This window comes from Diabrotica undecimpunctata, chromosome 2, assembly GCF_040954645.1.
Source record: "Diabrotica undecimpunctata isolate CICGRU chromosome 2, icDiaUnde3, whole genome shotgun sequence".
Classification (NCBI taxonomy): Eukaryota; Metazoa; Arthropoda; class Insecta; order Coleoptera; family Chrysomelidae; genus Diabrotica; species Diabrotica undecimpunctata.
This window is the reverse complement of record NC_092804.1, coordinates 7,795,040-7,807,684: the sequence shown is the minus strand read 5'-3', so window position 1 is coordinate 7,807,684 and position 12,645 is coordinate 7,795,040. Positions and strand designations below refer to the sequence as shown.

Genomic DNA, 12,645 nt, shown 5'->3' with positions numbered 1-12,645 from the left:
GTTACCACTACGGAAACAGTCGTTAGATCATGTCAAATACCTGCCACATGCAGCGTTCACACTGGTGAATTGTATGTTATTTATCAAGCCTTCAAACTCTGCACAACACCCAATCAACATATTGCCATCTGCACAGACTCCCTCGCCTTTATCCGGTCCATCAATAAAAAATCCATGATACTTACCAAAAAGGTTATCATCCACGACATCCATATCATTATCATATGGATTCCCTCCCACATCGGGATTACGGGTAACGACAACTCCGATCGCTTTGCCAAAGAAGCTGCTGTATTCAATTGTACTCTACGTAATATACAAATCGCTAGTGACCTAAAAACTAGTATAAAGAAATTGGTACGAAATTACTGGCAGAATCATTGAAATGAATCCACTACACTTTTACATCAAATAGATCAGACGATTGAGCGGTTCGTTATCCCTGGTATACCTAGAAATGAGATGGTTGTTGCTAGAAGATTGCATATCGGTCACCCAGACTTACACATGGTCATCAAATGGATTCTTCACCTAAGTCAATTTGTCACTATTGTCAATCTCCACTAAGTGTTCTACACATCCTTGTGGACTGCCCTCATTATAATAAACGACGTCAAGAACTGTGCACGATAGGCGACATCTCAGATATATTATCGAACCGTGATCCGCCGCCAAGTGATCACAGCTATCCAATTCCTGGAGCTAGAAAACTTACTCAATAATATATAACTATAGTATATAATATGTAATTGTATCTTATATATAATTGTATCCACGGTACCTCGTGCTAATGGCCGAAGCTGTCACAAGCACGTTAAATTAAATAAAAAAAAATATACATTAAAAGTGAAAAAAAAAGATTATATTTTTATTGCAAAATTACTGCGATTCTTAACTTATAAATATTTAGAATACCGTAAAATGGGTTGAAATTAATCACTCTAAAATTATTTATTCAAAAATTTGATAGTAAATTGTAAAATTCACTACATGTTTTTTACTAATATGATTTAACAAGATCTATATTAAATATTTATCCATAAAAAATATTCTTTTGATTAAGAGTTTGACTAAAAAGAACAATTTCATACTCTGAATGGGGCGAAATAAATTGATCACCCCTTTGTAAGTGAACGAAAATAGCATATGTAATGCTGGCCAATCATGTTCACCCCACGTTATAAATATTTTTCAAAAAATATGCTAATACGCCCTGTTCAGCAGTCAACAGTGCAAGAGCCGTCCCTGCACGGACCACAGGGCGCATGGATCGAATACTAGCGACAACGACGGCGCGTAGCTGTCAAGGAGAAATAAGACATTATTTTTTTGGTTTTGTTAATTTTAAGTTCTTATAAAATTATAATAAAGGTGTTAAAAGTCAGAATAAATATTTTTTATACAAGGAATACAGTCCACAATACTTCTGAAGGCTCAGAAATAAAAACATTATTCATGGTCATTCGAACGGATTTTATCAACAAGCAAGTTAGTGTATTTTTTATCGGCAAGTGAAAAAGTTTATATGGCATGGTATGTGGTGAGTACACATTTTTCATTCCTATAATACCTATCCTGGAATAAGAGAGATATTAATTTGTGTCACAAGGTTATTATAATTTCGGTTTGTTAGGATTTATTAATAGCAAGCTTTAAACTTTATTAATATTATACATAGTCGATGCAATGGATCAGTTAACAGTTTTAAAAAGAAAGCGTGGTATCTTTAAGGCACAAATTACAAAATTTGATTCATTTATAAGCAGTTTTACTCACGATAAAATAGTAGAATTACAAGTTAGGGTTGACAAATGCAAAGAATGGTGGAATGATTTTGATCAAATACAAAGTGAAATTGACTTATTAGACACATCAGAGGAACAATTACAAGAAAGGTTAGATTTTCAGGATGCATATTTTAAACTAATAGCCTCTGCAGAAATTATATTAAAGAATGAAGTTAATTTAAACGAGACTATAGCAAACTCAGGTCACAATACTAGTTTAGATCGAAATAGCTTAAAAAATGTACGGTTACCACCACTGGAGGTTCCAACTTTTAATGGTTGTTATCAACATTGGTTAGAATTTAGAGATAGTTTTACTAGTATGGTCATAGAAAATTCTGATTTAAATGATGTTGACAAGCTTCACTATTTAAAAAGGGCTTTGATAGGGGATGCCCAGGATGAACTGGAGCAGCTAAAAACTACTAGCAAAAATTTTACTATTGCATGGCAACTTTTATCTGAAACATATGAAAAGAAAAAACTTATTGCACGTGGTCATATTGAAGCTATATATGAATATCCAAAAATAACTCAGGTAAATAGTTTAGAATTAAAGAAATTGTCAGGTTGTATAAAAAGAAATTTAAAGTCACTAGGTATGTTAGGTTATCCAGTTGAACATTGGGATGTTCTTTTACTTTGTACCATAGAGAAAAAGCTTGATTATTACACAAATAAGGAATGGCAAGAAAAGGGTCCAGTTAACGAATTTTCTACGATACAGGAATTCTTAGCATTTATAGATCATAAAGTACAACACTTACAAAATTCAGAAAGGGATAAACAAGATATAGAGCAAATATCAAAGGAAACAAAAAAAAGGGTGCAAAAAATGACATTATCAAAGTCATTCATTGCAACGTCCAAACAATGTGCACTTTGTAATTTACCGCACTATTTTTATTCATGTAAAAAATTTCATAATTTATCAGTGTCAGCTAGAAGACAAGAGGTAACAAAATCAAAAGCATGTTGGAACTGTCTAAAGGATGGACACTTAGTACAACATTGTACATGGGGAGGTTGTAAACTTTGTGGAAAACGACACAATACTCTTTTACATATGGATGGTAAATTTATAAACAATTCTCATTTACAAACAAATGCAACTCAACTCAACGGATCAAAGGTTGAATCACAAATTTGTGGTATATCTACCCAGAAAGAAACACACACACAGGGAAATGGCATATCTAATCAGGGAAAGGAAGTACATATTCAGGGACAAGGTGCATTCCATAATAATTCAATGGAAGGTACATCTCAATCAAACTTTTTGGGTCAGACAGGTTTTTTGGAATCACATTCGGGTGATATAGGTCAGACATGTTTTTTAGAATCACATTCGGGTGATATAGGTCAGGATTCAATTAATTTTTTAAATCATTCTAAGCAAGGTATATCATACAGATTAAAAACTGATATTTTACTTTCAACGGCCTTAGTATATATGCAAGACAAATATGGAATTTTGCATGAATGTAGAGTTTTATTGGACTCAGGTTCACAGTCAAATTTTATATCACGTTCATTTTTTGAAAAATTACAATTACGGGCAGATAAGGTACACATTCCGGTTAAAGGTTTAGGTCAAGGTATAACAAACATTTCTCAGGCATTAAATGGGACACTTTTATCAAAGTTTAGCAATTATCAAACAAATGCATTTTTATTGGTAATTGATAAAATTTCTGACAATTTACCAACTTCGGATTTAAACTTGGATTTTATAAATATTCCTAAAAACATTGTACTTGCAGATGAAACATTTGGGGTTTCAAAACAAATTGATGTATTACTGGGAGCATCAGTTTTTTGGCAATTATTATGTGTGGGTCAGATAAAACTTGGCAAAGATCAACCAATTCTCCAAAAAACTAAGTTGGGATGGGTTATTTCAGGGCCAGTTAGTCAATCAATTAAGGTTAGCAACAATTCAGTGGTATGTAATTTTTCGTCTAATGTTTTGGAAAACCAAATTGAAAAATTTTGGTTAATAGAAGAATTTGGTGCAAAAAAGGTTATGTCCAAGGAGGACATTTATTGTCAAGAGTTGTTTGAAGCTAGCACGATTAAAAATGAAAACGGTCATTTTGTTGTTAAATTACCAACAAGGTCAAACATTTCTGACTTAGGAGATTCTTATAGTAATGCACTAAAAAGATTTCAATTATTGGAAAATAAATTAAATAAAAATTTGGAAATGAAAATTAAATACCATGAGTTTATGCAGGAATATATCCAGTTGGGTCACATGTCAAAGGTTGAAGATAAAACTGATTTCAATTCAGAAACACCCAACTACTATCTTCCACGTCATGGAGTTTTAAAAGAAACGTCTTTAACTACAAAATTAAGGGTAGTGTTTGATGGGTCAGCTAGAACTGACAGTGGTTTGTCATTAAATGATGTTCTAATGGTCGGACCAAAATTACAAGATGATTTAATGTGCATTCTTCTTCGTTTTCGAAAACATAATGTAGTTATAGCTTCAGACATCGAAAAGATGTATCGACAGGTTTTTGTTTGCAAAACTCAGCAAAAACTACAACAAATATTATGGAGGTTTTCGGATGAGCAACCAATTGAGACATACAAGCTGAAAACGCTAACATATGGGACCGCTCCAGCAGCATTTTTGGCTATAAGAAGCTTACAACAATTAGCTCATGAGAATCAATTGAACCTGCCTCTAGCTTCCCAGGTGATTTTAAAGGATTTTTATGTTGATGATTTGCTTACAGGAGGGAGTTCAATTGAAGAAGTAAAATCATTAAAGGATGAATTAAATAATATTTTGTGCACAGCAGGATTTTCACTTAGAAAATGGGTATCAAACAAACCTGAAATTTTTGATGAGGATATTCAAATAAAGGGAGACATTGAACATTATCTTGCAGATGATGTTACAACAAAAACATTAGGGCTTTATTGGAACTCAAAGATAGATTCGCTTCAATATAAAATCAATTTTTCTAATTACACAAAGGTTAGCAAAAGAACAGTTCTGTCTTTAGTTTCACAGATATTTGATCCTCTTGGACTAGTAGGGCCAGTTATAATTAAAGCTAAATTAATAATGCAATCACTATGGCAATTAAAATTAAATTGGGATGAGTCTTTACCTTTAGATTTACACACAGCTTGGAACCAGTTTAGGGAATCAATTGCAGATTTGGAGAAAACTCACATTAGCAGGCAAGTTTTGTGTTCTAATCCAATTAATAGACAATTACATTGTTTCAGTGACGCTTCAGAGTCTGCTTATGGAGCAGCACTCTACATTCGGTCACTGGATCAAGGTGGTTCTTGCTTAGTTCATTTATTATGTGCGAAATCAAGGGTAGCACCCTTAAAAACAATATCTTTGCCTAGATTGGAATTGTGTGGTGCTTTATTGGCTGCCAAATTGGCATCGGCGGTTATCGCAACAATAGGTGTTAGCTTTGATGAGGTACATTTTTGGTCTGATTCAATGATAACTCTTCATTGGATTTTGGGTGAACCGTCACAATGGAAAACCTTCGTTGGAAATAGGGTGTCGGAAATACAAAGGCTTTCTAATGGATATAGCTGGCATCATGTTGACTCGCATGATAACCCAGCCGACATAATTACGCGCGGATATGAACCAAAGTTATTAAACACTTCAAAATTGTGGTGGAATGGGCCACCATGGTTAGCTTCTCATAAATTGTCTTGGCCTACTAAGGCTTTGTCAAATTCACACATTTCTATCATACCTGACCAGAAGGTAATTCAAACATTTATATTAACTGTGCAATTTGCCGAAATTTGGAACCGATTTTCCAGCTTAGCTAAATTGCAGCGTGTTTTTGCATATATACTTCGGTTTGTCACCAATTGTAAATCATCTAATAATAAGACAACGGGTCCTTTTACTGTAGATGAAAAAGAAAGAAGTTTTTTCTGTTTGGTATATATGGCACAAAATGAAGTATTTCATCAGGAAATACAAACAATAAAAAAATCAAAACCAATACATAAATCGAGTAAAATCTTATCATTAAATCCTTTTCTTGATGATACAGGACTATTACGAGTTGGTGGACGTCTTCAAAAGTCAGAATTGTCTTTTGACCAGAAGCATCCAATCATACTCCCGAACGGTCATGTATTAACTAAACTTATAGTGATATCGTATCATCATAAATAATTGCATGCAGGTCCACAAGCATTGCTATCAATAATTCGTTTAAAATTTTGGTTATTATCTGGACGTAGCACGGTTAGGCAAATTCTGCATAAATGTGTTACTTGCTTTCGTGTCAAACCTACATTGCTTGTACCTCTTATGGGAGATTTACCTAAATCTAGACTTCTGCCTACAAGGCCATTTTATAATTGTGGTGTAGATTATGGGGGTCCCTTTGAATTGAAAACAAGCTATTTACGGAATTGTAAAGTAGTTAAATGCTATATATGTATTTTTACATGTTTTACAACAAGGGCGACACATATTGAACTTGTATATGATTTAAGTACTAATTCATTCTTAAATTCATTTAAACGTTTCATTGCTAGAAGAGGTCTATGTAAAAATATGTATTCTGATAATGGAACTAACTTCGTTGGGGCAAATAATCATTTGCAGGAGTTATATTCATTTATGAATGATGCAACGGTAAAATCAAATTTTTTAGATTATTTTTCGGAACATAAGATTCATTGGCATTTTATTCCAGCTCACTCACCACATTTTGGTGGCATCTGGGAATCAACTGTAAAATCGGTAAAGTTTCATATACGAAGGGTAATGTGTAATAATAAATTTACATATGACGAAATGTATACTTTGTTGACGCAAATTGAGTCTCTCCTAAATTCCCGTCCTTTATTACCTCTGTCGGAAAGTCCAGAAGACCTTGGTGTACTCACCCCTGGACATTTTCTAATTGGAGCACCACTTGTAGCACTGCCACAAGAAGAGCTAACTGAAATAAATCCGAATAAGTTGAAACGGTATCATCACCTGACTCAGATAATTCAGAGTTTTTGGGTACGCTGGTCACGTGAGTACCTCTCTTCACTTCAGCAGCGAACCAAATGGAGAACAACAGCTGACAACGTGAAAATTGGATCATTGGTTATTATTCAAGAGGATGGTCTTCCTCCTACTAAATGGGAATTGGGTAGAATATTGCAACTACATGCTGGGACAGATAATGTTGTGCGGGTTGTGACTGTGCGTACTTCTAAAGGTGAATTCAAAAGGCCTTGTGTAAAGTTAGCCGTCCTGCCAATGGATGAACAATAATGGTTATGGTTTACAAGAAGCGTTGTTTGAAAGGCATCACTTAAGCCTTTCAAGGGGGGCGGCATGTTCAGCAGTCAACAGTGCAAGAGCCGTCCCTGCACGGACCACAGGGCGCATGGATCGAATACTAGCGACAACGACGGCGCGTAGCTGTCAAGGAGAAATAAGACATTATTTTTTTGGTTTTGTTAATTTTAAGTTCTTATAAAATTATAATAAAGGTGTTAAAAGTCAGAATAAATATTTTTTATACAAGGAATACAGTCCACAATACTTCTGAAGGCTCAGAAATAAAAACATTATTCACGCCCTAAATTAGCTTTCGCAAAAAGTTATTAATAATATACCCAAAAATGACAAAGTTGGGCTAATACTGCAATGTAGAATACCAAAAAACATAACTTTAAACATATTTGAAGATATGTATATTAAGTTTAAAGTGATATTCTACATTTCCATTACATCAACCCGTTTTTTTTAACGTACAAGCTATCTCTGTTGAGTTAAGGAATTCTTCTTCTTCTTAACATGCCATACACCAAAGTGCGTAGGCGACTATCTCATTACTAGAATTCTGTTCTTGGCGGCGTGACACAGCTCGCCTGTATTGTGTATTCCTGTCCATTCTTTAATATTTCTTAACCAGGATAATTGTTTGCGGCCGGCTCCTCTTTTACCTTCAATCTTCCTTCTTCGAATTCAGGATAGGGCAAAATGGCAATATTATCACTTACTTTAACCGAAAATCTTTTTGTACCAGTTTGAAGGCCTTCTTTACTTCATCTGTAGATTTATATCCTACAACGATAGGTTCTTTTTATTGGTTTTTTAGATTTAAGTAACCTAGCGATGGTATTGCTTCTTCCTTCTTCATCCCAAACCCTTTACTAACAGAAAAACTCCTTATATGATGTCATCCTTGTTATAGGCAAAATATTCAACCCCATCATTATGGCCAAACTTACACAAGTTAGACGTTTCACTTAGTATTTCATTATCAATGGTGGCTCTTCTTTACTGTCTCTTTCAGTTTCATCAGGTTGCTGAGCTACAACACTTTTTCCTGGCTCGACATTTAGTTTGGTTCGCTTACTATTTTGCCGGGATGGTGCAGCTGAATATTTTTACTCCTCTAGATAATGTACCAAAAGATTGTCAATTTGACCCTTTATTTCATCATCTTCTAATGAGAAAGGGTAAATTCCCGTGGCAGCAAAGAAGGAGACAATAATTTATTTTATAGCGCTCTTTTTGTCCGCGTTTTTGTTTTTTGTCCATGTGCTGAAAGGTAGTGTTTAACAAGTTTGGAAAATCTTTCTTATCTATTGCGGTTAATGCGGGGAGACAATTTTTCCAATCACTAAAAGTTTCCCTCCAAGCCATCTAAAAGGGACGAAAAAAACCGACATCAAGTGGTTGGGTTAAATGTGTTGAGTTTTTGACCAAAAATATAAAGTCCACATTGTTTTGTTCGCATAAAGATATTACCTCGTCGGTATAATGTGAAGAAAGGTTATCTCTTATAATGATTTTTGGCCCTTCAGGACGTTTTGCATGTGGTAAACAGGTCAAAGTAAACCAATCCGTAAATGTGTGTGAATCTATCCATCCATGATGGGTGCGATTATATCGAAAACCTACATACCAGAATTTGTCAGTACAGCAAGGTGATCCTTTTGGACCATTTTTAGTCCATTGTTACCATATTTTTTCTGCTTTATAAATTATATATGGTGCTAAGAGCAATTCTAAAACCGAAGCACATTATCATTATAGTCGTTGCTGCTTTAGTAAAATTAAAAACTTGTTCGGGATATTTGGTGCTGCGTTGAAATATTATTTTCTTATTTCCGGAGTTATCTTGTCCCGTTGTAATTGAATATTATTAGGTAAATATTTTCTAATTCTCTACGCAGATTCTCGAAGTAGGCAACTAAAGTTTCTTTTGAAATATTAGCTCTAGGTTTTTCAATATTGGTCGCCACTTTTTGGATAATTTCTCCTTATGCCGTATCAGTAATGAATATACCCAGTCAGCTCCAGGTAAATTGTTTTTGAAAAGAGACACTTATCGACCCTGTGCATCCAAAACATTTTTGGCTAAATATTTTATATCTCGCAAGTCAAAGGTAAATCCCCACTTGCCGCATATTGCAGCATAGGTTGCCCCCAGCTAATTTATATTCTTTTTATACTTGTGCAGGGTAAAAGTGCTATTTTAATTAATAACTTATTAATTCTACTTGGTCATTTAGTTGTCCGTACTAATAATTGTGATTAGAATTTTAGTTTTGATTCTAAATTCAACAAAATAGTGATATTTTCATTGTTATAAGATATGTGTTTTTTGTTAATAAAATACAACCCTCGTTCACAAATAATCAGCTTCCAAAAATTTATAACATCGCATTAAATTAATTTCAAATTATTTTTTCCAAGTTCGTTTTATCCAACAATTTGGCCTAGAAACGTCAGAAAAGTTTCAATTTATTGTATCATTATTTTTCGTTGGTTTTCTTGTGCTTATAGTCCTAACGACTTTAGGAGATATAATAGGAAGAGCTCTAGTCTAAGTGGTATGCACAAAAACTAATTTTTTACGGTAATTTTTACAACAAAAAAATAAGGAAATTGGAATAATTTTTTCAAATCTTAAAAATTTAACTTGTATTTAACATTTTTTAATAATTCCGAATCATTTGTTTGTTTATCAATCCTTTATCAATTTACTAAAAGCATGTTCTATGGACTGTTTAGGTTTTTAGTATTCCATTAATATCAAATTGATACCTCGGGTGAGCATGACAGTATACAAATTGTAATGGAAGGCAAACTACATTAGGATTTAAATTATAAATCAATAAAAATTGATCACAAATGTCCTTGTTGGATGATAAAAGCCAGACAAATATGATTTGTTTATTGTCTGTGAAATCGTAGCTAACCAACGGTTTAGAGGAACTGTAATTTATTATAAATGGGGCTACAATTACTTTTTTTATTTTAGAGATTGGTAGCAACAACTTAAAGGGCTATTAGGAATATTATATAAACATTAGCAATTTAAAACAAAAAATATATTTAATGAATTTTAATGTAGACGCCGGATTAATAAATTTATTTTTTTCTCATCTCAGGGTTCTTAATTGAGTTCAAAAACATTACCTTTTCTTTTAATAGTGCTTGAGAAAAAAGAGGAGTAGAGGAAAATAAATCAAAGAAATACGTTTGTAGATTTTCATACACTAATTAAATATCTTATAAATGTTTCCATTGCAACGGCAAAACAAAAGTTATTTACAAGTTAAAGCAGTTGCACACCCACAAAATTGTACATCTAACTTCATTCATTGTCATATAACTATCCTTTTAATTAAAAAAATCTCTAAAATAATTTCTAAAATATATCTATGGAATAAATGTAAATAACTTTTAATAATTTAATAATATAAAACATCACTTTCATTTAACAAATAATTACATAATACCTTATTCCTATTTTATTAGTTAATATCTCCCCCCTCAAGAACTTCCCAGCTAATTATCAAACAGTTACAATAAAACAGATGATCACCCATCACCAGCAATTCATGCTAGTTTGAAATATGTTTCACGAATCATTAATTAATAATTCTTGTACCAGCATGTAAGTAGTATTTTGGTTATTCACTAATTTATTTCAATTCAATAGATTATCTTACACCATTTTATGGGTTTTTACTTAATCTGCTTCATTAATTTTATCTATATTAATCACAGATATGTAATATTGGCATAATTACTGTAATTGCTATCTTTATTAGATAGCACCCTAATGTGGGTACCGTTTGATATGAAGATGCTTAGCAAAGTGTAGTAAGCGAAACCGGTCGTTTTGGTGGTAAAATTTAATTGATTGTGAGTAAGACTGATTTTATTAATGTTGTAATAAAAGAGAGTTGAGGCTAAGGGAGGCTTAGCACTGTCACCACTGTAATATCCCCTGTGAAAAAAGGAGATTTAGCTGTCTGAGCAAATTTGAGGCATACTGGTCCACTAGTCGAATAGGTCGTGTTTTCGCCCTCGCGGATTTACAAGAGGGTAGGAAAGAAACAGGATAGGGGCTGAAGGATACTTCGATGCAGGCCCTGTAAAGAGTCAGAGGCTATGGGCTTGCGTTAGAAGCCAGGAAGATGTACAAAGCAAAAACGTGTTCTCTTCTTGTCTCTATCTAACGGTAAAATAAAACAAGCCACTTTCAACTTACTATATATTTAACAAATCGTAAATTTACAACTACTACACAAGACGTACAGGAAGCTAGTAGTGGTTATCAATGTTTGCGAAGGGAGACGAGAAGAAATTTTACTAAGGGAATTTAAAAGGCTGACAACGCACTAATAATGGTTTCTCTCAATGGTTAGTATATATTTGTTCATTACCTTAGCGTACTTAGGCCCTAGCTAACGAATACGCCTTGTAGCCCAAACTGGAACACTCTGGATGAACGCTGGAATTCACTGCACGTTATGGCGGTACTGAGCAAGACGAAAATTCGTATTTTGGATTCTTTACCTTCCGTCGGACACGATATCACGATAATTGACCGTAACGCTGGCCGAGCGACACTCTGCCCCGTGCTGACTGACTGACTGCCCCCTTTCCGCCGACTTTCTTGTTTTTATGCCTCCCAACGCGTACCCTGAGTTTTTCTACGTTTTTCGCTGATTCTCCATCTACGCCATGTGTTAAAGTCGATCACGCCATGAAAACTTCTTACTCAGCTCAATTCTTATCACTGTTTAACAATTCGTACCTTGTATTATTTTCCAACAAGGTCTAAAGTGTCGTAATTTTTTAAACATTCAGGCTTGTGTCAAAACTAGGTCAAATTGTTATTCTTTGTTTAATTTGAAATGTATTTAAACTGTGTCGAATTTATTCTTATTAATTTGGAGTATGAAAAAATTATTTATTTAATTTTAATTATTCTTTTCCAGGCTAACTACCTCTTATTTTGTTTCTTTTATTTACTTGCTATATTGACTTGTTACATACCGGCTAACTGAATAACGATTGCGTTTGGGGGTGGGTTTGTTTCCCTTGGGTATGTGGCTGATACATTACAATGTCGAGGCTTTTCATTCGTGTCAATCTTTTCCTGTACTTTTACTAGGTTCATGCTTTCGTGCCTTTTGTTGTCTTCGTTATCCTTCAAAATTTTTTCTTTTATTCTAATTGTGTCCTGGTCTATTTGAACATATTTTTCAGCAAAATTTAGGTTAGCCTTTTTATCCTCCAGTTCGTCAGTTTCCACAACCATATCATATTTCATATTGTCAATCACAATAAATTGCATAAAATAATAATTATTTTCAAATTAAACTTTCACTCCTATACCTGATTAATAACCGTCAATTTCTTATTATTAGCGCCCACAAGGGTATCTCTCGGAATTTTATGCATAAACTGATTTAAATTCAATTCATCTACTAAACGTTTATTCCATATAGCGTAAGAATTGATCTAATCTGGCCTTAGAAGATATATCGGAAATAACACTAGTAAAAACTGAAATGTCATTAAGAGAAATAAAAA

General features: G+C 33.6%; 2 protein-coding genes across 2 annotated transcripts in view; both read left to right on the top strand.

The window, feature by feature from the left end:
* LOC140434137 (uncharacterized) overlaps positions 1 to 12,645 on the top strand; it is a 248,384-nt gene that overhangs the window by 72,026 nt on the left and 163,713 nt on the right. The gene's annotated exons all lie outside the window — the stretch shown is intronic.
* On the top strand, positions 1,687 to 5,932 carry LOC140433122 (uncharacterized). The gene is made up of 3 exons (XM_072521175.1): positions 1,687 to 3,732; positions 4,024 to 5,544; positions 5,843 to 5,932. The coding sequence occupies exons 1-3, from the start codon at positions 1,687 to 1,689 to the stop codon at positions 5,930 to 5,932; spliced, it is 3,657 nt and encodes a 1,218-aa protein (XP_072377276.1).

Excerpts from the sequence above, each read along its gene's own strand:
- LOC140433122 (XM_072521175.1), top strand. The coding sequence starts at position 1,687 with ATGGATCAGTTAACAGTTTTAAAAAGAAAGCGTGGTATCTTTAAGGCA. Across the intron at positions 3,733-4,023 it reads AGGTTAGCAACAATTCAGTG|GAATATATCCAGTTGGGTCA; the intron begins GTATGTAATTTT and ends GAGTTTATGCAG. Across the intron at positions 5,545-5,842 it reads CTATCATACCTGACCAGAAG|GACTATTACGAGTTGGTGGA; the intron begins GTAATTCAAACA and ends TTGATGATACAG.